This window comes from Larus michahellis, chromosome 14 (genome assembly GCF_964199755.1).
Source record: "Larus michahellis chromosome 14, bLarMic1.1, whole genome shotgun sequence".
Lineage (NCBI taxonomy): Eukaryota > Metazoa > Chordata > Aves > Charadriiformes > Laridae > Larus > Larus michahellis.
This window is the reverse complement of record NC_133909.1, coordinates 10,936,231-10,961,822: the sequence shown is the minus strand read 5'-3', so window position 1 is coordinate 10,961,822 and position 25,592 is coordinate 10,936,231. Positions and strand designations below refer to the sequence as shown.

Here is a 25,592-nt window from a genome sequence, read left to right as displayed (position 1 = left end):
GGGGGGGTGGCCGTTGCCCGGCCGGAGCGGGGACAATGGGGGACCGCCCGGCCCGGGGCTTTGTTCCCCGGGAGGGGGGCTCGGCAGGGCTGGGGGGGATGCTCGGCTGCGGGGGGGGGGGGGGGGGATCGGTAGGGCGAGGGGGGGGATGCTCAGCTGCGGGGGGGGATGCTCAGCTGCCGGGGGGGGGGGTCTCCATCCCATCCCATCCCGTCCCATCCCATCCTGGCTCGCCGCCTGCACGGAGCCCGGCTCCGCGGTCGCCCTCCCTTCCCGGGGACAAAGCAGCGGCGGGGCCGGGCACAGGCCGGAGCAGGCGGCGGCACGTTTTTTGGTCCCGAAGTAGTTGGTTATAATGGAATAAAGGCCATTTCCTCGCAGGGGGGGCGGTTGTGTTAAAAACCATCTCGGCTCGCAGGCTCCCTGCCAGGTATGGCCGGGGCCCTCACCTCAGTCCTCACCCCGCCGCCGAGCCGCGGTACCGACGGTACCAACCCTGCCGCGGTACCAAAAGTGTCACGGTACCAACCCTGCTGCGGTACCAAACGTGCCACGGTACCAACCATACCGTGGTAGCGACCGTGCTGCGGTACCGACCACGCCACCGGGGCGTGCGAGGCGGCGTGAGGAGCTCCTCCGCGGCGGTTGTGCGCTGTGGGCGTGGAGCACTGAAATATGGTGCTGTAGAGGCATGGAAGAAGATGAGTCAGCACCTCAGGGAGTTCGCAGCTGCGGGCCCGGAGCCTGCGACTCGCTGTGCGGGAGCCACAGGGAAATGACCGTCTGTCGTCCCAGCGCCGGGGTGCCCGCGGGGCGCGGGGACTGAGCGGGACCTGGATGGGCAATGGGGTGTGCTGGGCGCGGGGCCTCACGCCAGCCCCGGGCAGTGCTGTCTCCGGTAAGCGATGCTGGGTTGAGAAAAACGTTTTTGAGCTTCAGGCTGGCGCGATGGGCTGTCCCCGCTGCTGCCAGGGAGCCCCTGCATGATGGAAGGGGAAAACGGCCGCTTCGTTAGCGGAGTGGGGCCGACTCGGGTCTGTAGGACAGTGGATGTGCCTGGGGTGCTGGGTCAATACCGGGTAATTGTCCGAGGTCGAGCGCTGTCACGTTTTATTGTTTTCTTTTTACAATTACTGTGGTTGTTCGCTGAGCCAGAGAACAGTGAGAGGCATTTTTTTTTTCACCAAAGGTGACACAGAAGTGCAACCCGGCACTGCACTTTTTCTTTCTTTAGAGTTAATTTACCTTTCGTCAGCTCTGCTCTTTGTGTGCAGCACGTCTTAAATTTTAGTAAAAAGAACGTGTGCGACTTTCCCTCCCCGCACACACGAGCCCTGTGCGCGCACAATACAGCATTCACGGCGGTGTGTGTGCAGCTCGGGTGACCGGCGCCCAGCGCTCGGGGCGAGCCATGTGCGGGGCTCACCCGGCCCCCGGGATCTGGCTCATCGGCACCGAGAGACCGACGCCGTCAGGAAACCAGCCCCGATGGGGGTGACGACGGGTGGGCTCTTCTCCTGGCCCACCCCGGGTGCTGGTGTTCCTGAGCTCCCTGCGAGTCTGCAGGAATAGCGTCGCTGTTCTCTTCCTTCCCGGAGCGAAGCAGAAGGGGCTGGGGTGATGGAGGTGCTCTGCCCACGGCTGGGAGAGCCGGGGGTAGGATGCGGGAGCAGCCCTCGGCGTTCGGATTGCGTCGGGGAGGGAGCGTGTGCGGCGTTCGGGCGGACGGTGCCCGGCATGGGGCTGCGCTGGCAGCTTTGTCCCTGACCCCTCGTGCCCAGCTCCGAGCAGTTCATTTCCAGCAAGGACGTACATCCCCAATGCCACCCGCGCTCCCACCTCTGCCTTGGCCAGGAGCCGAGTCCTCTTTGCCTGTCGAGGGGAAAAGGCCATGCTGCTCCATGGACTGGAAATCTTTATGTCCCCGGGGGTTTACTGGGAACCGGTCCTGGTCTGCACCTGGGCTGCGGTGGGCTTTGTGCTTTCGGCCAGTTCTCCCCAGTTTGGAGCTGCAGGTTATTTTGCGTAGTTTAAAAGCTGGGTGTGATGGCCGGGGCAGAGTGGGTGTTTCCTTGGAGCACAGAGCACGGAGCTCTGGCTGCCGGCCCTTCTGGGGTGGCAGGTTCTCAGGCTGGTCACGGGTTTCCCGTTATTGGGTGCCTTTCATGGAGCCATGTGGTTAAATGAAAAATCTCACTTTTTCTCAGAAAAGAAAAGGGAAAGAAAGAAAAGAAATCACTCTGAGCATTAAAAAAAAGCCTGAACTTGTGCCTTTGAAGATTTACAAAAACAGGAAGAGAATAAAAAAATGCTACATTTGTTTATATGTTAAAATCTTGTGAGTTCTTACATTGCGGTTCAGATCGTTCGCTCTTGGGCTCAGCAATAGCAAAATGATCTTGCTGGAATCGTAGCTGCCTGACCCTTCCCGGTGCTGGCCTGGTGTTGCCCGGCATTCTCTTTGGCATTTCAGGATGTTTTAGTGCTGAACAAAAAGAAATTGTCCATGAGTGCCTTTTTCCCCACCTGTCTCCCCTCTGCTCTTCTCCAGCTCCCCTGGGACGGGCAGGGACGGCGTCTGCACCGAGCGGGGAGTGCGGGGGCTGCCAAGGGAAGGCCCGGGGCAGTTATGGGTCCTGGCACAGCGGGATGTCCCCTTGCTGCTGAGGCGGCTAGAGGGGACGGTCCCAGCGACTGCGCTTCCCTGGGCATCGCTGGCCGGAGCCACCCTGGGGCTGGTGGGGACAGAGCTCCCCGGGGTGCAGGAGGAGATGTCGGACCAAGCTGCGGCTCCACCTGTGAGCACCTTTGGGCTGAACTCAGTGTTCTCCATCCCTGACAGATGTCACCTTCCCGGAGAAACTTGGGAACACGCAGTAAATCACTTGGCTTCCACATTCCCCAGCTCCAGCCGAGCTCAGTGACAGCAGAGCCAAAAAACTCAGCGGTGGCTGAGAAGACCTTTTGGCATCTTAAAACTGAGGCTCAGACTCCTGAACTGATCTGGTGGAGCATAATTTTGTAGCTCTTCCCGGGTATGCTGGACATCCCAGGAATGCTGCGCATCCCGCGTTATGTGGGTCGTGGGGGGCTGTCACGCCGGGGTGGAGGTTTGCTGTCCTGAGGAAGGTGTTCCCCCAAATCCAGACCTTCCCGATGGAATCAGCGGTGCTTCTGGTGGGTCAGAGGGTTTGGAGCAGGGGTGCAGGACGAGCGTGGCGGGGAGCGAGAGCCCGTCCTCTCGGGCTTTGTACTGGCAGTGAGGGACACGGCTGCTCCCCAGGGGGTGCAGAGCAATGAGCCCCCCGGCCGGGGAGCACGGGGTGGGGGTCAGGGTCGTGGCTGCTCCCACGGGGCATTTGGCCTCTGTCTTTGTGCCTGGACCCACCAGGAGGAAGGAGCACGGGCAGGGGCATCCCGTGCTTCCCGCCGGCGCTGCGGGACCGGGGCTTTCCTGGGCCGGGGTTAACGGTGATGGCGTTTTCCGAGGGGGTGCCAAGTTGGGGTGATATTCCTGACTTCAAAGGGTGAAGCTGGGGCCAGCCCGGGGAGCGGCTGGGCCACGGTAGCCATGTTTGTTGTGGGCAAATGGTGGTTGTTTTCCCAAGGCAGCAGCCAATTGAAGCACAGAGATCTGCATATCATTTGGGCACCGCAGCCGGGTACGGAGCCGTGCAGCTTGCGCATGGGATGACTAGCGAGCGCGTTGTGCCCGGGCCCCGTGGCTGCGTGCGGGAACTGTAGGGGCACGTGCCACCCCCAGACCGGGCATTTCAAGAGGCAGGAGTTTTCCTGCAAACCGTGTGCGTGCCATAAATAAATAGGTGTATGTAGATGTTTGTTGTTATATTACCATCTTGGAGCAGCTGGGACCCCTGGGCAGCGAGCATCTTTCTAGTGCAGGAAAAAGAAAGGGAAGCAAATGGTGTGGAAATGCATGGCAAATTGGGATGCAATACACAGCGGGGCTCTCCCTGCTGTGTGACCCCCAGCCCCGGGGAGGGGGGCGGTGGGGAATGAATTACTCGGGGCTGGGAGGGCGGGGGGAGACACAGCACTCGCCGGAGCAGGAGTCTCGGCTGAGCCCAGCCGCGCATCGGGCAGTGCCTGCGTCCACCAGCACCAACCAGTGCCCGGGTTGCCGGCGAGACCGGGCAGGGCTTTTTGTCCGGGGGGGGTTGTGTGTGTGTGCGTGTTTGGTGGAAATGCCACATGGTGAAGGTGTACCAGGTGCGACGGGAAGGGCTGGGAAAGACTCAGAGAAGGACGGGCCAAATTTGACGGTGTCTCTCTCCTAGATGCCAGGGTTTGCCTGGGCAGCGGCTGGGCTGGCAGGGGGGTCAGCAGCCAGGTCAGGCTGTGGCAGCTCTGCGTGTCTGTGGGGTTAAACCTCCTCACACCCACGGGGGGAGGATCCGCCTCACCCACCCGGCCTGGGACTCCCAGGCATCCCTCATCTCGGGCTGTGCTGTCGGAAGGGAGGGAAGGGCCGGAGGATGTAAGCAAGTGCATGACGGGCATCTCCAGGGCATCGCTCGGAGCAGCCCCGCGTGTTCTGGTGCAGCCCGAGCTGCGGTGGGTGCCGAGCGCTGGGGAGCACCCCGGGCTCAGCAGCTGCCAGAGGGGGGTCCCAGGGTCGTGTCACTGAGAGCTTCAGCTCTGTGCTGTCACCGGGCACGGGCAGCGCCGCAGAGGGGGCTCCTCCCCGGGGGCAGCCACCGAGGCCTCTCGCACCGAGACCCGCCGGCGGTTCCTGGCCCCGGGGCGGCTGCCGGAGCTGGGCGAGCGGCCGGTAACTCCGGGCGCCGCGAGTTTAACAGATAAGGAGATGGTCCAGGCCGGGGGTTTATTATGAACCGCGCCCCCCCCCCACCCCCAACCCCCCCAACCCGCCGATGCCGGGCTCTGCCGGGGGGACGCCGGGCGCTGAGCGCGGCTCGGGAGCCACCGCCCGCCGGTTGCCGGTACTGCACCGGGACAGCGGGTCACCGGGACCCCGGGCGAGCGGGACCGCGGGTCACCGGGACAGCGGGACAGCCGCCCGCCCGCCAGTCCCGGGGGCAAATGAAGCTGTAGTCCGAGGTGTGTGTGCGGGCACCCAGGGGAGCAGCGGCGGGGCCGGGGCGAGGGGAGAGGGGAAGGGGGGCACAGGGAGAGGGTCTGGGAGGAGATGGAGAAGCAGGGTTTGGGTCTCGGGATCCCCCCGGTTCCTGTGGTGCTCAGAGACACAAGGATCAGAGGATGCTCTGTGCTGGAAATGCAGTTGGACTAAAGAAGTACCATGTTCGATGCTTTCTTTTTTCTTTCCCCCTGCTCCGAGTGAAAAGAGCTGTTCCAGGATATGTGTAATGGCAAACTGTGATTGGAGGGGCAGTGGAAACCTTCCTAGCAGGGATATGGCAGGGTTCAGCATTCAGCCGGAATGGTCCCTACCCCACAGGAGACTTTTCTGACAGAGCCCTGTCTCACTGGAACACTGCCTGCTGAATCAGGAGATAAATTTCTGTTCACAGCTGAGGCAAAAATCAGCTGTTAGGTCAGGATTCATGTCAGGAGGTTGGTCACTATAAAGTCCGTGTTGCCTGCGTGGGTCTGGGAACCAGGCTGAGACCAGCCCTACGAGCGTCCTGCTCTGTACCTGCTGCAGCCGACGGCTGGCACCCTGGCGATGCCCGGCACGGGGCGTGCGGAGCCCGGCAGCATTGGGTTCTGAGCTCTGCAGGCTCTGACTGCCGGGATCTCAGCGACGCCAGCTTCACAACCGAGCGGGCTGCCTCTGTCCATAGACCTGGCACGGTTGTGCTGACCTGTGTGGAAAGTCCCAAGGTCTCCAGCAGGATCACTGGGAAAGTTGCTATGCACTATTATTATTATTATTTTAAATAATATTTGCAGCGCTGGCCCGTGCAGCTCCCCTTTCGGAGCCTCCCCCTTGTTTGCTGCCGGGTGGTTTGCGCTGCGTGCTGCCGGCCTGACCCCCACCCCCAGCACGGTTTCAAGCCAAACATTTTCTTCCTGTTTTTCCGAGTGGAGCGTGCGTCTCCTGTTTCATCTCGTTGGGTGATGCGGGGAAGGCAGCGCGAGCAAGTCTCTATGGCAACAGATGTTTATCGAGCCCCTGAGAGGAGGCACAGGGTTGGGGAGAGGCACTTCAGCGTCTGGGATGGGGTAGGGGGCAGCTGCCACCCTGACACCCCGCTGGAAGGGCAGGGACCGGGGCTGCAGGACGGGGGTTGTCCTGCTCCCTGTCCCCTCAGCCCCAACCCGGCTGAGGGATCCCAGGCTGTTTCCTGCAAAGAGAAGTTTGGCTCCATCTGAAGGCGTTTCACATCCAAGGGTGCACCCGGGGCAGAGGAGGGGGTACGGGACGGGTGGCACAAGCTGGCCCTGGGCTTGGGATCTGCGGGGCTGGGTGTTCGCTTTGAGCTGGGGGGTCCTAGCTGTGTCACGGTCACCTCCTCAGTCTCTCCAGAATGCATCAAGGATTAATGCCCCCTCCCAGAGCCCCCAGGAGCGGATTCAGGGCTGTAGATGGGCTGAGCCCCGTCAGTGCTGCTATGGAGTAGCACAGCCGGGGCCCATCCTGCTGCAGGTTTTGAGCTCAGGGGGCGTGTAAGTGGTATTTCCCATTTTTGCGACAGCCATAAGGGACAGAAAATTACGGTGAGACAAGTAAAATGGTGCTCAGGGCACCCAGGGCCCTCGGGGCAGGGGCTGGAAACACTGATTGACTTCGGGATCCCTCCAAGGCTCCCAAAGGCCGGGTGGCCTTTGCCGGAGCAGAGCTGGCTCTCCCAGCACCGCTGCCGCAGCCAGCCCGGCCCTGTGGCCAGCAGAAACCAGCTGGGCCTGGCTGGCTCCTCGGTGCGTCAAGGCTGTCCCCTCTGTGCCAGAGCCCAGCACCACGTACAGGAGGCTCCCGACACACTCACAACTTCGATATGCTTTTAATTGCTTTAGATGCTCAACAGGTATTAACTCCAAACCGAGCTGGAGTTGCTCTGCCTCCAGCAGGCGGGGAAGTTGGGGTAACCTTGTCAAGGTCAGTCCGTACGTCGGTGCCAGCTCCCGCAGCGGTGCATCCCCGTGTGCACCCCACAGCTTGGGAGAGGTGTCTCCCCCAGGACTCAGCCATTCTGGAGGAACCTGGATCGGTAATTTGAGGAGGTTTTGGGAACTCTGTGCAATTCTCTGAGACCGGGACTGGTTGTCTTCATGAGACATGTCCTTCCTCATCTCTCCGCACATTTCTGGTAGAGCTGCCTGGAACTCGGAGGCTGCCAAGACAGGAGAGCACAGCGCTGCTGTTACTTATTTCACGTATATGCAGCTTGTGGGTATCGGCTGGGGGTACGCAGTGCTGGAAGTGACAGGGAATTAGATTGAGAATTACTTGTCCTGATGGGTCGCCGGGCACATGTGCACAGTGAAGGCAAGCAACAAACTTACGCTCTCGTTTCTCTTGCAGCCACACACAGCGCCACAAGCAATGAAGTGTTCGCCCGCCCCGTGATGCTCACGCAACCGCCCAGCGCAGCCCCAGCCGCACACGGAGGCCAGGGAGTGGAGGGAGGGTTGAGCAGTGGCAGGCGGGAGGCAGGAGAGACATCCAGCCCTTCTTTGTAGCCCAGCAAGTGCCCCGGGTAGTGTCAATGCTGACCCGGGCAGTAAAAACCCAGAGTCCCTCTGCTTGGGGTGCAAAGGGTCTACTGTGCCCTGCGGGGAGCAACGCGCAGCGGCGGCTTCTGACGGACAAAGCCTGGAGAGGCCAAGGACAAGGAGGGCACGGTCCCGCCTGGACAAGAGCACTGCCCGGGGGTTTTCTGCATGTCCCGAGCGCCAGTTACCTCTGGTGGGGGGGGGTTTAGAGTATTCCTCCCCAGAACCCCAGAACGAGAGCGATTCCCAGCATCGCCGGCAGCTTCTTGGCAGGAGGCCGAGGAGCGCTGGAGCCTGCGGTGAGGACGAGCTCAGCGTCAGGTTGGTGCCGGCTCCTGCCCAGGTGAGCAGCAGCCCCGTTCCAACCCCCCGCCCCGGCTGCGACAAGGGGGACCTTGTGCGGGGGATTTGGCACCCCCCGGCCACCCACTCTATCGTCCCCCGGGGTGACGCGTTGGTGGCCTCGGCGCGCTGTGCCCCTCCTGCCGCCAGCCTTGCGCCGGTGTCGGGGACATTTCCACACTCTGAAGGGAACCCTTCCCGCTGCGGGGGGGCTGCGGGGGAGCGCAGCGGGCACCTGCCTGCGGGCATGGGGCCGTCCCCGCCGGTGCCCCGCAACCGCCGGGCGGTGGCGGGAGCGGCGGCGGCCGCCAGGTGTCGCTGTTCCCGCGGGAATCCCGCCGCCGCGCGCTCCCGGTGCCCGCGGACCCGAAATGGGAGAAACAGGGATTTGGTGGATGGACCAGCGACAAGACGAGGGTTTTAAACTGGAAGAGGGGAGATTGAGATGAGATCTCTGGAAGAAATTCTTTGCTGTGAGGGCGGTGAGCCCCTGGCCCAGGCTGCCCAGAGAAGCTGTGGCTGCCCCATCCCTGGAGGGGTTCAAGGCCAGGTTGGACGGGGCTTGGAGCAACCTGGGCTGGTGGGAGGTGTCCCTGCCCAGGGCAGGGGGTGGCACTGGATGGTCTTTAAGGTCCCTTCCCCCCCAAACCGCTCTGTGATTCTGTGACTCACGCAGCATGGGCTTCATGATCTCCAGGGAGCCGTCGTGGGGCTCGGGGACGATGCCCAGCAGCTCGCAGAGGAGAGCGTAGACGTTGACGCTTTCGAAGGGCTCGACCACCAGCCCCTGCTTGAAGGCCGGTCCCACGGCGCGGAAGATGGTTTTCATGTTCATGGCCTCATTGTCGAAACCGTGTTCCCCTTTATTGAACTGGACCTTGTATCTCTGACAGGGCGAGAGAGGACGTGAGTGCCCAAACCCTTCAGCCCCCCCAGCACGGCCCCCGGAGGCAGCAGGCACCGAAGCAGCAGCGCTGCTGGCTGCCTCCACCTCTCCTGCGTGTGGCTCTCGCGTACCACGTTCTGCAGCCACAGGGTTTAACAGTCTGTTTGGTTTCTTTGATTTTTTTTTTTTTTTTTGGTTAAGTTTATCTAATAATGTTAAGCTTTGCAGAAGCTGGAGGGTGCTGCCTAGACACCGCTCCCAAGCAATTGTGTCTTGTGAGTTCCCTCCCTAAATGTCAGCGCATCCGAATTTCGTCGTTCTGAGGAGCTTCACAAAGGGAAGCTGCCTGCTGGCCTCGGCTTTGGGCTTCCCTGAATGCCGGGCTAGGAGAGGATCCTGCGGCTGATATTCTCTGTTAGTGCGAGTCCTGCTCCGAGACCTCTGGGCCTTTTTACGAACAGCAGAGAAGGTCTTTACACAAGGAGCTGGAATTTCCATCTGTTTGTAGGGAGGCCAATCAACAGGAAGGCGCAAAGCTGGGGATGTACTGGGGTGCCATGAGAAGGACAGGAGGAGAGAGGCAGATCCCCAAAAGACAGTAAGATTTGTCTGCGCATACACCTTACCCCATGAATCACATATCCCGGGTCGCCGTACAGCAGGAGCGGGGTGATCCGGGGATGGTTGGCGTAGTGGAATCTCCTCGGAAAGTCCTCTTTCTTGTACACGTGTAATTTTGGGTGGGCATTTTTCAGGACTGAATACACATGCTCTAATTTTCCTTCTTTTGGCAGCAGTAGTCCATTTGGTCCATAATCCAGGAGTTCGAACTGGATGTCTTTGAACGTGAAGTTTTTTATTGCCCCGATGTGAATCTCATCGGTCTTTATGACAGTCTCCATGCCGTGGTCAGACGTGATGATGAGGTTGAGCTTGGATTCCAGGCCACTTTCCTGGATGCGCTGCCTCAAGTAACCGACCGTTCTGTCCACCTGCTTGATCATGTTTTTCCTCTGCGTGGATTCGGGGCCGTACTTGTGTCCGGCCGAGTCGGGCTCACCGAAGTAGAGGGCGATGAAGTCGAGGTTGTTCTGCGTGAACCATTCCATGACGGTGTCAATGTTCTTTCTCCAGATGGTTTCGTTGCTGTAGTTGAACAGGGGGGGCTCCACCAACTTCATATTCACTTCTTCCCCTTGATACTTTGCTTTTCCGCCGGGGAAGTGGATAGAGCCTGTCTTTAAACCCTGTTAGTGGAGACATTGCATAAACTCACCTGAACTCGCTCTGCAGCATCTCTCCATCTGTCAGTGCAACCACCTATTAATGTGGTTAGTTCATTCAGCCCCCTGATGTCTACCTCTGCCTCTAATGAGGTTTTCTTGCTCATTGTCAATTAAAAGTGATTAATTGGAAGCTCTGCCCTTCCCAGAACTCCTGCACGTTGGTTTTCTCACTGTGTTAGTAACAATAGTTATAACTTTGGAAACAGTGACCCGTTTGTACCTTGCATGGACCCTCCGGCTCTTGGCCGCCGAGACACTGAGGCGTGTTTTACTCCAATCACATCAGCACTCACCCTGAAGCCCATGGGGCCAATTTGGCAGGTAAATACAGGCAAAGGCACGTGTCTTGGGCCAGGTCTCAGGTCCTGTCTCAAAGCCAGCTCCACAAGCCTGCTGGGGTCTAGGAAAGCCTTGCTGCAGCCCCCAGGGAAGAGGGGACCAGCCCCTGACGCTGCCACCCAAAAGGTCCTGGGTGAGGCCGCGGAAATGAGGTTTGTGCCTTGGAGCGTACGGAGCCCCAGGGCTCGTGGTGCTCCCTAAGGACCCGGGCGAGGTTTCTTTAAACAGGAAAAGGATAACCTGTCCTATTAATGTCTTAATGAAGCTGAAACGCATCTATTATTTTTTGCTATTTTTAGTAGAACGATCATAATTATTCCTGCCGGTGTCTGGGGATTTCGTTTTGTTTTTTTTTTTTTTTTTTTTTTTTTTTTTTTTTTTTTTTTGCTGGTCTAATTAGCCTGTCGTTTGCAGCGCGGCTGTTAGCTCATGGCCACTAGAGATCGTGGCTTGCCCGTAGCTTTTACCACACGGCTGCGGGCAGGAGCCGCCTGTGCGGGGTCGGTGGGAGCGAGGAGGCGGGCGCACTCGCCTGTCTCTGGGCGGTGATCCAGATGGGCAGGCTGCCGTTGTCCCACCAGCTGTCCACGCCTTGTGTGAGGTAGTAGGGCAGCTTCTCCTTCGTGCTGGTGTTGAACCACATGTTGTGAATCACCCCGTGGTTCTCCAGGTATCTCCCTGTGAGGAGAGACGGAGGCGGCGGGGGTGAGCCAGGCCGCGGCTTGGGGGGTGTCTCGCCCCCGCTGCCGGGCAATGGAGCTTCTGCCTCTTTCACCCGTCCCAGCTCTCCCTTCGCCTCTGCTTTGCCTCCTCCCCCTCCCCGCCGCGTACAGAGTGGGGTTCCCAGGGGGGGAGTGAGGTGCTGGGGGGATGCCTGCTCCTCACCGCCCCCCCCGGAGCCGGGGCGCCCTCGCCCCTGCAGGGGCCGGTGCCGCCCGCGGTTCCTCCTGCCCTTCTCAGCGCAGCCGCGGGCCGCCGTTCTCCTGTGTTTGACTGACCGCTCTGCTGCTTGGCTTTCTCCGTTCTTCACAGCCCCCGAGGTCGGCACGCAGCAGAAAGTCCCATCAGAAACGAGAGACCTGCGCTTTGTACTATTACATTTCACGCTATTTTTATTATTCTGGTCCTGAAGACTGCACGGTTACCTCTGCACGACATCCCCATCCTCCCTTGTATTGACAATGCCTCCCTGCCTTTGCTCATCAGCAGATTTCATTAGCGTGTTCCACTCTTTTTATGCCAAGGTTATTAATTAAAATCTTAAATAAGATTGGCTCCAAAATCGATTCTTCAGGAATTCCCCTGTTGCCCTCCCTCTGGTTTGACAATCTCCTCTCAGCATCACCTGCTCTCCTCCTCCCCGTAGCCCCTTCCTTCCCCACATTACGGATTTTGTACTGATCTTCATCTTCTCCATCTTAACTAATGATTTCCCGTGTGGCACTGTATCAAGTACATTACTGAAGTCCAGAAAGATGAAATTTAGTGCATCTCCCTAGTCTAAAAAAATCATTTATCTTTTCAAAGGAGGCTATCGGGTTGGTCTGGTGCTATTTCCCTTTGATAAATACAGGTTGAGTTCTACCCCTCTCTGCAGCTATCACCTTGTCTCTCGCTGAGTGGGGAATCTAGCTTAGGAGGATATTGTGTGGAATCTTATTTTGTCTTTGCGCCTTTGTAATTACATCTGTGTGTTTGCAATGTTGTAGTTGTGTTCTCCTCATATCTGTACACAGGTTAGAGGCTATCGATATTTGGCACCTATATGACGTGAATAAGGCAGGTATGCTAATAAAGCAAAGGGAGGACACTGTAGTGAGACACTAATTTGTGCCAGAGCTTATCACCAGTAAATAAAGCAAATGAAGCTTTAGGCTGCATGAACTGTACTTTAATCTTTGTTTTCTGGCTATGGAAGATAGGGATGTATATGTAAACTTTAACTACAGGCTATCCTGTAACAAAAGAGGAGGAAATGTCTCAAGACACAGACAAAAAAGGTGCCTGGAGGCCGCCAGAGCGCACAGGGCTGGATGAGCAGAAGTGCCATGTGGAAATCAGGAAATCAGGTGACCAACGGAGACTGTAAATCCAGTCACAAGCGACCGGCTGGAACAACCCAGCTCGAGCCGCTGGTCGCGCGAGTTAGGAATAGCTGTATACGAAAGAGTTGATCTGATCTGTTATTAAAGCGGCACTTGGGGACGAGCCCCGTTGGGCTGGCCTCTGCCTAATTCCTCCCGTGGTCGAGGGGCGGCTGCGTAATTCCTGCGGCGCCGGGTGCTATTTGCCTTTGATAAATGCAGGCTCAGTTCTGTCACTTCGTGCAACTCCTGCCTTGTCTCTCGCTCTATTTCCGAAGCACGGCTATTGGGAAGCTTTGCCTGCCGCTGCGGCTGGGCGGCAGCGTGACTTAGTTTCCTTCACTGATGCATAAGCGCATAAGCACATCAGCGATGTGCGTAAATTCATCAAATCTAAGGCATAAGCCTTACATCTGCCCTTCCCCAGCCTGCACCCGGTGCTGCTCCGGCGGGGACTCACCCGTCAGCAGCGTGAAGTGGCAGGGGCTGGTGATGGTGATAAAGGCAGGAGTCATGTACCGCGCCTTCACCCCCTCGGCAGCCATGGTGTCGAGGTTGGGGGTGTCCACGTCCTGGTCATAGTTCCACCGAAAGCCATCGAAGGACACCAGGAGGACTTTGCTGCCTTCGGATACCTGCTGCACGGGGATACAGCTCGCTAAAGAGAGGGCAGCAAATGCGAACGCCAGTGAAGTGAACATCTTCACGCTCCTGAGCTGGAGTAGCCCAGACACCCAGAGAGCTCCCATTAATACATGCGGGGTGGGACTAAGTACAGCTTTTATCTAATCTTGCAATTGCTCATCAGGTGCGTGGCTTCGGCCAGCGCTTCCTATCAGAGTGAGCCTCTCCGTTTTTTTGTCTAGTTAAAATAGATTAGCTTGGATTTCCTTCTGGGTCAAACACCAAATCTGCCCCCTCCACCAGCGGCGCTATTTTAGCCCTCAGGAATGGGAAGAGCAGCTCGTGTGGCAGGAGGCTGCCTTCTGCAGGCAGCCCGAGCGACACCTGCCCCCCCGGCACACCGTACCCTGACCTGCCCCCCTGCACCCCGTGCCCCAGCCGCCGTCCTCCCCCCAGCGCCGGCTCCCTGCAGCCCCTTGCCGTGCCCTTTCCACCCTCCCGGCCTTTGGGGCCCTGCTCTTTGGTCAGTTGTCCAGCTTCAAAAGGCAACTCGCCCCCTCCTGTGGCCACTCGTCCACCTCGAGAGGTGCTCAGAGGCTCAGAGAGGAGCTTGGAGTCCTGGAGTGTGGCTTTGTGGAGGTTCATGCTGGGGGAGGAGGCTCTCCCCGGCCCCTGGCTGTGCCAGCAGCCCCTAGAGATGCTGCGGGGGCTGAGCCTGGCTCTGAAGCCCTTGTGTCCCATCAGCTCCTGCTGCTCGGGCTCTGCTGCTCACCACGGCTGACCCTCACCCGTTTGTGCACCGCTGAGCTTCGCCATGTCAGCATCCCATTTTATCAATATCTGCTGGTTTTATGACTTCTCTTGGGTTTAATCATTGCTGACAACTCATTTCTCAGCAAAACTGAGTTTAGGGATTTTGTAGACTTATGTAACAGACGTTGCCTTAGTTCCCCAGGGTCTGAACTCTCAACCTTTGTGTCTTTGCTGATCTCCCTCTGCTTGGGTTCCAGATTTATTCCTTGGTGCTTTGCTTCCTAACTGCCCAGCCACCCCCTCCCTCGCTGAGCAGAGCCCTCTCCACTGGTTTCCCGAGCCCCGTCTGGGATCATTCCTTGGCATTTCACCCCCAGGGGTGAGCTGGGCAGATGAGTCTCACCCATGCCATGGTTTGTCTTTCCTGGCCCATGACAGTCTCTCTGTAGGCCTGAGCATCCCCGAGTATTCCCATCTGGACCGATTCCTCAGGATGCATCGACGTCTCAATCGCCTCTTCCCCTGTGCTCGTGTTTCTCCGGTGTGACGTGGGATAATCGTGCAAAGACACTGCAAGAAGTTGGAGGGATCCCACCAGGGACCTCATGGCCGACACCAGCCAGCGGCGCAGCCTTGGGCGCTTCGTTTGCAGATGCTGGAAACGAGCCCGAGCCGTGGTGGGATGGAGCCTGCTCTGAGCCCCAATCCACCCTCTCCTCCTGCTAAGGGAGGGCATGGCGGCGGGGGGGTGTGTGGTCTGCCGTCAGCCCCAGGGGAAATCCCTTTGCTGGGAGCCAGGGTTGCGGGGCTCTGTGGGGCTGTGCTGGGCTGTGTGGGGCTGTGCTGGACTCTGTGGGGCAGAGCTGTATGGGGCTGTGCTGGGCTGTCCTGGGCTCTGCGGAGCTGTGCTGGGCTCTGTGGAGCTGTGCTGTGCTGAGCTGGGCTGGGCTGGGCTGCACTGGGCTCTGTGGGGCCGTGCTGTGCTGTGCTGGGCTCTGCAGGGCTTTACTGGGCTGTGCTGGGCTCTGTGGGCTCTGGGGGGCTGTGCTGGGCTGTACAGGGCTGCTCTGGGCTCTGTGGGGCCGTGCTGGGCTGTGCTGGACTGTGCTGGGCTGCGCTGGGCTGTGTGAGGCTGTATGGAGCTGTGCTGGGCTGTGCTGGGCTGTGCTGGGCTCTGTGGAGCTGTGCAGGGCTGCGCTGGGCTGTGTGAGGCTGTGTGGAGCTGTGCTGGGCTGTGCTGGACTGTGCTGGGCTGTGCTGGGTGCCGTGAAGCCAGAAGCCACTGGTGTGACCGGTGCGTCCGTGCACGCTGGGTTTGGCCAGGCTGGTGCGGAGCGGTTGTTCTGCTGGGGTCCCGTCTGTCCGTTCCTGCAACTGCCGTGTGTCCGGAGAGCGGAGAGCACTGGGAGAGGAGCTGCTGGCCGGTCCACCCAGTTCACTCAAGGAACTATTTTGTTATCAACATTTGCTGCTCTGCGCCTGACACTGTCCTTTCAGGAAGGACAGAGGCTCCTGGCAGGCAGGGAGGGTTTAAAGGGCTCATGTAATAACGATGTTATCGCCTACCAAGTTCAGGGAAATTCGTAAATATTCAGCGTGTTGTTCCGAGGTGGGTCAATAAGTCCCTATCCCATTGCTAATAGCACAGGGGAGGGCCCCGATAAGTTATCGTGCTCATCGGCTCCGCTGGGAGGGAAGAGGCTAGAGAGAAGGAAGCACTGCTCTAATCTCAGAGGAATACTTAATAACAGGAGTGTTTCAAGGCACATCTTGATATTCAGTATCTGAGGAGCATGAGGCACAGATAAAGAACACCACCTTTGGCCACGCTGCCTGGGGACACCGTCGATCTCAGTTAAAAAGGCTGATGCAGTTGATCTTGCACCAACAGCACCCCGGACGCTCGTCCCACCCGCAGGTGGGTCTGAGGGGCCGGGGCTGCTGCGGGGCCGCCGTGGCCCTGCTCCTCCTGACCATGGGCCCCTTGCTGACGGCACTGATCCTGCACCTTTGGAAGCAATCGTGAGAACGTGCAACGGGCTATGCTCTGACAGTGCCAGTCCCAACACCTAACTGGGGAAGATGGTCCCTGCAAAGGCGTGTTGGGGCTGAGACTGTCTTTCCCACGCTTGTGTACCAACTAACTCAGCGGAGACAGAGGAAGGGACCAGAAAATAGAAACCACGAGCACAGAGGAGTCACCTGCCAGTGGAACTGCCCTCTTTGTCTGAAACGTGCTGCCAGGGGCCCAGCCCGTTCCCAGCCTTTGGAAAAAGCGCCGTGTGCCGAGCCCCAGCTTGGGCGAAACCACGGCTTCCCTGTAGCGTGCGACCCTGTGGGGGCTGTGCTAGGGGGAGCAGGTTTGGCCGGGCAGGCAGAGGCCGGGCGGTTTTCCTTCTTTAATTATAAACGGAAAATCCAAATTGCAAATTTCTAAAGGGTTCCACAAATTTCAGTCGGGAATGCCACGCCTTGCCCCACGCGAGGGGTCACTCAGCTCCATGGGGCGCATGTCCGCAGGGATCCGTTACTGGCGTGGCCCGAGCTGCTCGCCGGGGATGGTTTGAGGAGCGGGCGACGCCTGGGCAGGGCTCCACAGCTGAGACTGGCTGCCCCTGGGGAGGGGGCTCGGGGGAGGCTGTATAAAAGCTCCACCTGCGAGCCCTTTCGGTGCTGGCTGGTCCCAAGCACAGAGGGAGGAAGCGCTGGGAGGTGGAAGGATGGCAGAGACCCAGGGCTGAGCTACCTCAGGTGAGGCGGGCTGTGTGCGGGCTCTGTGGGTGGGCAGGGGGGGGTGGCTGCTCCCCCCCCCCCGGGGAAAGGTTGAGCCCCAGCTTTCCCTGTGCCCTGGGAGAGCCCCTTCCCAGGCGCTTGGCGGGGTGTTGGGGGACAGGATCTTGGCACTCTTGGGCATAGCGTAGAGGGTGAGTTGATGGGGAACAAGAAGGTGTTTTCCTTTTGCTCATCTCGCTGCCCTGCCCGGGGTCGCCCTGCGCTGTAGATCAGCTGCGCTGTCCCAGTGGTTAAGGCGGTGCACGTGCAGCCCTTGGAAAGAGGGTGAAGGAATGAAAAAGGGAAGAGAGAAGGTGGCCAGGAGAGCGAGGAGAGAATTGAACAAAGCAGCTGGAGATGCCCTGGTTTGCTCTGTACACCAAGCCTGCCTCCTTTATCAGTTCGGGGCGGCTCCGACGCGGGGTAAAAGCCTGCAGCGCTCCTCAGCTCCCAGCACGCCACTGCCCGAGTGCCAAAGGCCAGATAAGCTCGTTGGCATCGCTGAAATATCTGGTGCCAGGACTTGTGGTTAAAGTAATAATGCTGCCCCGGGGGAGCAGTGCTGGCAGCAGCTGAGCAGGTCTGGAGGGGCTGCTGGGGGGGGCACCTGCAGCTACTGAGTGTTGGGTGGAGCTGTGGGGCCTGGGGCAGCTGCTGGGCACTGGGTGCACCTGGGACAGCCCTTGTTCTGCTCCCTGGGGGCTGGTCTCCTGGGGCGCATTAAGAAGAGTGGGGCCAGCAGGTGGAGGGAGGTCATCCTCCCCCTCTGCTCTGCCCTGGGGGGGCCACAGCTGGGGCACTGGGTCCAGTCCTGGCCTCCCCAGTTCAAGAAGGACAAGGGACTGCTGGAGAGAGCCCAGCAGAGGCTATGAAGGTGATCAAGGGACTGGAGCATCTCTCTGCTGAGGAAGGGCTGAGAGACCTGGGTCTCTTCAGCCTGGAGAAAACACAACAGCGAGGGGATCTCATCAGTGCTTGTTGATATCTAAAGGGCAGGCGTCCAGAGGATGGGGTCGGACTCTTCTCAGCGGTGCCCGGTGACAGGACAAGGGGCAACGGGCACAAACTGGAACATGGAAAATTCTGTCTGAACATGAGGGAAAAACTTCTTTGCTGTGAGGGTGCCTGAGCCCTGGCACAGGCTGCCCAGAGAGGTGGTGGAGTCTCCGTCTCTGGAGATATTCCAAACCCGCCTGGAGGCGTTCCTGTGCCACCTGCTCTGGGTGACCCCGCTCTGCCAGGGGGTTGGACGCGGTGATCTCCAGAGGTCCCTTCTGATTCCGAACCAGTCTGATTCTGCAAGAAGAGGGAAGGAGGCTGGAAAAGGAGCGTTGACTGCCGCAGGGCTCCTCTGGCAGGGCCTGGGTGCCCGTACGGGTGTTTGGGTCTTACCGCTGTCAAACTGCTCCCTGGGTGCTCTGGAGAGCTGGGGGGCTGTGGTCTGCGGTGGCACCACCAGGGTGGCCTCCGAGCTGGTCCCATTTGCCAGGGGGCTGCGGGGGGGCCCCAGAGCCCACCACTCCCCGATCCCGGGCAGGGCCCGGCTTCAGCCGCAGATCCGGGGGGGCTGTTGCCGGGACCCCCGAGGAGGGACCCCCCCCGCAGCGGCGCCGGGCCCGACCGCCAGGTGGCGCTGTTCAGCCGCCGGCGGGGCGGGGGGGGACCCGGGGGTCCGGGCCAGGCGGGGTCCGCGGAGCGGGGGGGTCCCCGGGAGGCTGCGGGGCAGCAGCGGCGGGTCCTGCGGTAGCCCGAAAGAGGTGTGTGTGTGTGTGGGGGAATGGCCGGGTGACACCCCCCCCACACACTCACCTCGGGAGCGCCTGCGGGCAGTGGGAGAGGAGGTGGGGACCCTCCCCGTAAATGTCCGTCCCCCCCAACCCCGTCTGGGTGTCGCCCGGTTTTCCGTTACCAGCCGGGATGGGCGATGTGCCACCACCTGCCCCTCTGTGAGACGCTGCTCGGAGCAGCGCTGGGCCCGGAGGAGCGTGTGGGAGGGAGACGTGAGGAGGTGGACGAGCTGGTCAGACCTACCCACGGTCAGCACTCCAGTCTGGTGACAGGTGGGTCACTCTGGGACCCCCCAGCCCATGCCTGGCTCACAGGGCAGCCGTCCCCATTGGGCTGCAGGGTCTGGGAAGCGGGAGGGTGACAGGAATGGGTCTTGCACAGCCCAAGGTGACAGGACCCAGTGATGTGTAGGGATGGAGCACGTGTCCTGTGCTCCAGGAGGGCCAGGAGCAGCCTCCTGGGGTCAGGGATATGATTTTGGCCCCGGTGGGAGAAGGGAGCCCACACTGTGGGAGGGACCTCAGGGGACAGCCGTTGTTCCCCTTCCCTTCACAGACGCATATAGAAACTCTGCCTTAAGCACAACCCCGGGCTCTAATGCTCTTGGGACATTGCTGGCTGAGTGCCTGCTCCCTGGAGGCTCCCTTGCACGGAGATCAGTGCTTTCCCTCTGCCGGCTTGGCTTGGATCAGGCTCTGGCCATCAGGTTTCAGCAGGAGTGGGAAGGGGAGCAGCAGTGGTCAGGGCTGAGGGCGACAGCCTCGGAGGAGGTGAGAAGGGAGCAGGGAGCTGGAGTTCAGTGCTGGGGTCGGGCCGGCTGGAGGAGCTGGGTGTTTGCTGGAGGCCGGGGCAGGGTCTCGGTGCCAGGGCTGAGTCAGCCGCCGCGCTGTCAGCGAGACCCGGAGGTTGTGCCCACTCGCTGCCGGGGGCTGTCTGCCTTCCCGAGCGCTAAATGTGCTCATGGGTTGAAAATCAAGACTCTCTCTTGAGGAAGCCCCGTGTGCGGTGACTCAGCCGAGCGCCGGCACCACCCGGACAGGCTCCGAGCGCCCTGGGTCAAGGGGGGCACCGGGGCATCGCTCAAGGTTGGGGCCTGGGCAAGCCCTGACACAGCAGCAGCTCTGCTTACCTGGGCTGGTGCAACACCTTCTTGGGAGGGTGACCTCCTTGCCATCTAGTTTGCACTTCTTCCATGTGGTGGCCCTGGGGGGGCAATCCAGCACAGCCCTCAAGGTGAGGAGAGGGGAAAGGGACAAGAGCAGTGAGGAAAACTGCCCTGCAGCCGGCCCTTCTCCGAGGACGCAGCTGTCAGCCAGGCTGCGAGCAAGGCTTTGCATATCTCCTCTGCTCTGGGTGATGTCCCCAGAATGCCCATAGTTCCCCCCGTGCCCTCCTGGGCTGGGTCCCACAGCAAGGACCAACACCTGGAGTTCAGTGCAGCCTTTGGTCCGCAGGAGAAAAGCCCATGGCTAAAACCCTGGCTCTTGCTCTCTATGGCCAAGCGATGTCCCTCGATAATGATGGGCTCGGGTCCTTCTCTTCCCTGCCAGCACTGATCCCGTTCCCTCTCACACCCTTGTTGCTGTTGCTGAATACTCGTGTCTGGTCCAGGGTCCGTTGTGCTTCTCGGGGCTCAGCACCAGGCTTTGCAGTGGGCCATGGCCCTCTTTCTGCTCCCTGTTGCGGGTCCGAGCCCCAGGAGTGGAGCAGGGTCAGCCCTGGCTGGTGGTTGCAGCCTGGCTCTGCTCTCCACCGGGACCCTTCCTCTGCTGCTCAGTTAAACCCGGTATCGACCGCTCCATCTGAGCCTGGGGCTCTTTCTCAGCTTTCTTAGCTAATGGCTGTGTCTGCCTCCCATTGATCCTCAGCTGCAGAGCTCATTGATTAAGTACATTTCTTATTATACTTAATGGTATTTTACTCCTTTCTGTGCTTACCTTGTGCCAGATGCTCACCCTGTGCTTCTTCCTGCCAGGGGGAGAATTCCTCTGGTCAGATAAACGTCCCTGCTCTCCTCCCCTGGGTCACCACCCCTGCCCTTTCCTTCTGCTTTGCCTGCCTGCCTCTTCCTCCTGGGCCAGGGCAATCCCTCTGCCTTCTGTCTTCCCCTTCTTTGCCCCTTGGTCGCTGCTCCCGTGCCCTCCTTGCAGGTCTGATTTTCTCCCAAGCAAAGTGACGAGGCAGCCACAGTTCCCAATGCTTCAAGAGGGCCGTGAGCCCTTGGGAGAACCCATCCTCTACCTCTGTACGGCTCCCGCTGCATCTCAGTAATGCCTCTGTCGGGCTGCCAGGGACCTTGCACTAAACTCCTTTCCAGCCTGGTGGTGCCTCCCTCCCTGTTGCTCCCATCAGCGTCCCCTCAGCCCGCCAGAGTCCACCGTGCGTGCGGCTGCCCTCCCGAGTGCTCATGGCCTTTCTGGAGTATCGTGGCTGTCTGGGGGGCAGCTCTCACAAGGACTGCTCTGGATGCGTCTTGCAGACTGCACAGAGCCTCTGGAGAGCAGGAGGGCTCCTGCCTGCTGCAGCCTTGGCCAGGGGGATGCAGGTTTCTCTCGCGATGACTCCCTGGGGCTGATGCCAAGCGAAAGGGAGGAGATGGGTCAGCACGTCAGCTGGCGTCACCCACCTGGGGCACGACCATCTCCGTGTAAGGTTCACTCTAAGTTTTCTGCAGCACAAGGGTTGTCAATCCCGCAGCTGGAATAGCCCTGCCCTGCTGCCCCTGCCAGCAGCCACCGGCCAGGGCACCGTGTCCTGCTTCGCTTCCCCCCACAAACACCTTCACACTCGGCACGCACTGTGTGTTTCCTCGCTCTGTGCCTCACCTCCTTTCAACTCTCTTGCATGCATCATTCAAAAGCCATAACATTATTGGGCATAAAATATTTACTTAACTGAGCTTTTTGCAAATATTCCCCTCCATTATTTTTCCTCCTTTTGGGAGCAGACACTGCTTCTCTTGTGCTCTCAAATGGCTTCTCTTAAATAATACAACAAGAACATATGAACACCCAGTAGCCTTTTTCTTTCTCTTGAAATACCCATAAATATAACGGTGTCACTGATCCATTTCAGCCACACCAGGCCCATGGCTCAGGAACACCCCGTAGCAGAGGCCCGGGCTGCGTAATCACCCTGCTGCTGGAAGCGGGACAGACAGGGAAGGTGCTTGGGGAGGGAGCGTAAATACATGAGAAGATCTGACAGGATGCAGAGTATTAATATCAATTAAGAAATATTCCTTTCAGAAGGGATGTCTGAAGCTTAGCAGAGGGAGTGCAGGACTGAGCGCTCCCAGTCTGGTCCCAGCTAGAATGCCGGGCCAGCTGCTCGGAAGAGAATTCCCTACGGCAGCCAAATGGCTTGTCCCCGGGAGGCCAGCCTGAGGCCGGGGGATGCTGAGGGACGCTTCCCACTGCCGGCAGCAGGACGGGCAGCCCTCAACAGCTCTGAAGGAACAGGAGAAAGTACTTCAGGATTTGAGAATGCCAGAAAGGGAGGCTGTTTTTCTCAGAAGTAGGTGTGTGTGGGGGGTGGTGAGCGTGTTCTCCCCATGTGTGAAGGCATCTGGCTGCACATCCACAGCTTTCCCTGCCGTGGGCTGGCGCTTGGGTGGTGGGTGGCTCTTCCCACAGTGGGTGCCACGGGATGACCCATGTCAGGGGCCTGGCTGTGGGACATGCTGTGCCCTGTCTGGGGCTCCAGCTCTCTGGTGTGGGGTGGAGTGTGCTGTATCTGATGTGGGGCTCCTTGGGTGTGGGGGGGCTGGCTCCCTGGGTATGGGGCCTGCTGGGCTTTGCTGCAGGGGTCTGGCTCCTGGACGTGCTGTGGCCGTGTCCGGACCCGGGGCGGGGGGGGTGTCTGGCTCCCCCCCGTGGGGTGTCCGTGCCCAGAGGGGGGGTTTGGCCGTGGGGTGTCCGTGGCCAGGGGGTGGCCGTGCCCGGGGTGGGAGGGGGCTCTGGCTCCGTGCCGGGGGGAGGCGCGCCCGTGGGGCTGGGCGGCGGGCGGGCGCTGTCCGTGGTGCTGACGGCGGCGCCCGGGGCCGCTGCGCGCTCCTGTTGCGCGCTCCCGCCGTTACACCCTATCGATTCGCTCGGTTCTATCAATATGTGCCCAGAGGCGTGATCCTCCCTTAACCCCCCCCGGAGGAAAGCAGTTCGCGGGGGCAGGCGGAAGGGCCTTCCCCAGCCCACGGCCCCGTCCCTGCCGGAAAGGCTTGGCTGATCTCTGCAGTTCTGGCCAAATGTTCATGGGGTGCTTGGGCTTTTGCTTCTCTCTGGGAAGGCGTAAAGTCATCTCAGAGGGAGGAAAAACTGCAAATGGCAGGAAAAAGTCGCACAGAGAACACCGCTGCAGTAGGAAAAAAAATAATCAAAGAACCTTGATCCCATATATGTGTGTCATCATTGTTCTCATGTGATCTGAGCCTCCGGGACCTCACTGCCTGTAAGGAAACAAGTAGTTAAATCAAATGCGTTGGGAGGAGGACATGGGGGTGTACCTGAAGTCCTGTCCCCCACCCAGGAGAGCTGTGCTAGGGAGCTGCGAATTGAATAGCCTATCTGCCTGCACCAATCTCATTTGCCGGCCGCTATCAGTGATAGTTGGGATAGTTTAAAGCTGATGGGGCAGGGTTGTGGGAGAATCTCACAGTGTGAGTCACTGGGTGGCAAAATGGCAGGTGAATGTTGCTGAGTCCAAGTAATACAGATGAGAACACATCCTTAACTACAAAACCACAAAGCTGGCCTTTAATATTTCCTACTCAAGAAAAGAGACCTCACAGTCACTGTGGGTAGTTGTATGAAAATGTCATCTCAGTGCCCGGTGTCAGTCAAATAAGGAAAATTGCTTGTTAGTAGTCATTAGGAATGAGACTGAAAACAAAACAGGCAGCAGCATTATGCCAAGATATAATACGCGGTGTCGCAGTGCAAATGCTGTGTGCGGTTTTGGTTGCCCAATCACAAAAAGGAGGTAGTTGAAGTAGAAGGGTAAAGAAAAGGATGACAAGGCTGATCAAAGGCACAGAACAGCTTCTGTGTGAGGAGAGACTAATAAATTAGGGCTCTTGGTTAGAAGAGAGACAATAGACGTGATATAGGGTAGAGTTCTATAAATTCAGGAGTAATATAAAGGTGAGCAATAGGAAATGGATATTCACTGTTTTTTATAAATAGTTGGCATAAAATGAAACAATTGGACAACAGGTTTAAAACGTAAATGAAGAAAAGGATTTTCTTGTTTTCATGCAGTGCTTAATTACGCTGTGGAACTCGGCACCGTGGGGTGGTTCAGGGACCCACGGCCCCTGGTTCAGAGGGCAATTAGACGACTCCGTGGAAGGTGGGTGCATTAGCAGCTGTTGAGTGCGGTGGTGCAGATGCAAGGCCTGGCTCAAGGAGGGCTCTGCTGTTGACGGGCAGGGAGGGCGATGAGAGGAAGCTGCCTGACTCATGGCTGCTGCTCCTGGGGTGACCTGCAGCCTCCCCCTCCTCTCCCAGGGTGGAAGGTTGGACACGGGCGCTGGGTACGGCCCCGTGGGCAGCGGGGAGGAGCTGGGGAGCAGAGATGGAGCCTGCAGCGGCTCTGAGCTGCGGTGTGTAGCTGGATCCGGGCCGTGGGCAGCTCAGCACACGCAGCCATTGCTGCTCTGTCGTCCCCTCTCCTGCAGTCACCTGCTGTGACTGTCCCTGGCCTTGCCCGGAGCTCAACTGGCCAAGGTGTCAGCGAGCCCTGGCCTGGGACATGCCTTTGTGTCACTGAGGACCATTTAAGTGTTTCCCTGTTACAGCTAAACGAACAGACCTTTCTCTGTAATGCCGGCAAATCCCTGTTCCTGAGCAGCCGTTAATTGATTTCCCTTTCCATCGCGGCGCGTCCCCTGCCCGTGGCTGTGCTGACACCCGCCTGCCTGTGTGCTCCCTGCCTGCGCTCCCAGTCAGTGCCTGCGACAGGCAGATCCTGAAATTATTGAAAAACACTCACTGGGGCTGGAGCCTGGGAAATTGCCAGCAACCCCAGCGGGTTTCTCTCTTGCCAGCATCATTTTTCTTGATGACAGCATGTTCCGAAGTTTGTCGGGGAGGGGGCAGGGCCTCCTGGTAACTTTTTTTTCAGTTTTATGCTTCGGTTGTTTTAAAAGATCCCTGCGTAAAAGGAGAGCGAAGAGGCTCGGGAGCGAGCGCCTGCAGTTATCTCTGCCCTCCAGCCTGTCCCCGAGGAGCGCTGGCTGGGCTGGATTCTGCTCCCAGCTTGGCCTGTGTCCCCCCTCATGGCTCGGTCCCTCTCCGCCATCCCGCTCAGCGCCTCTCCAGGCTCAGGACTTCTTCGTCCCAACGTGATGGATCCCTGTTTCCTCCTCCGAACCCGCTGCTCCAGCGGGCTGTTACCCCGTGTCGCGGCATGCACACGGGCAAGGACGCCGGGCTGGGGTCTGGGCAGGGAAAGGAGCCAGCGTGGGCACAGCAGCTGGCGCAGGACATCCCTCTTCCCAGCCAGGACAGTCCTTGTCACCGCGGAGCCCAGCTGTGGGAAGGGCTGGCTCTGGCTGGCAGCCTGCCCTGCCCAGGGGGCAAAAACCAACTGGAACGTCTCCCGCGGCCAGTCCCTACCGGACTGGTGGAGTTTGACCTGGGCGCTGCTCCGTGCCCGGCTTACCCAGCGCATACAAATGCGTGCGGTGCTCTGGGTCTCTGGCTGCTGCTCTTTCTGGAGCTCGGAGCATTTTTCTCTCTGCTAGGTCTGCTAATTAGAGGGAGGTTGTGGATCAGGAACAGAGGGAAATGTCCTTCTGTGGTTCTGGCACTGGAAATAATTGAGCCATTTTTCACCTATGGCCAATCTAATTCTGTCCACATCTTGATTTTTCTCTTAATAGCTTGGGGATAGTGTTGGCAGCCATGGGATTCACAGCCATGTCCAAAGCTTTTCAGTAATCGCCTGGATTTCGTGCTCTCTCGCTAACTGGTTGCTGGTCGTTTCATAGTTTTTGCTTAAGCTCCTCCAGGGCTGGGAAAGGAGCTAATTTTAAGCCAAGCTGCGTTCGCTTTTGAACCC

The 25,592-nt window shown here is 59.2% G+C and overlaps 2 protein-coding genes across 12 annotated transcripts in view; one reads left to right on the top strand and one right to left on the bottom strand.

Moving 5' to 3' along the window:
- Positions 1-598: 598 nt before the first annotated feature.
- Positions 599-25,592, top strand: part of RBFOX3 (RNA binding fox-1 homolog 3) — a 182,381-nt gene continuing 157,387 nt past the window's right edge. For 7 of the 11 annotated variants that reach the window (XM_074607337.1, XM_074607329.1, XM_074607339.1 and 4 more), the window contains exon 1: positions 639-898. The gene's annotated coding sequence lies outside the window, so the exon portion shown is untranslated. Of the gene's footprint in view, positions 899-25,592 lie in introns of all 11 variants that reach the window. The other 4 variants (XM_074607340.1, XM_074607311.1, XM_074607322.1 and 1 more) reach the window with 3 other exon arrangements.
- ENPP7 (ectonucleotide pyrophosphatase/phosphodiesterase 7) lies at positions 7,865-13,297 on the bottom strand. The gene is made up of 5 exons (XM_074607406.1): positions 13,057-13,297; positions 11,045-11,190; positions 9,514-10,134; positions 8,674-8,887; positions 7,865-7,953 (listed from the first exon to the last, which is right to left on the bottom strand). Exons 1-5 carry the CDS (start codon positions 13,295-13,297, stop codon positions 7,865-7,867), a joined length of 1,311 nt encoding a protein of 436 aa, XP_074463507.1.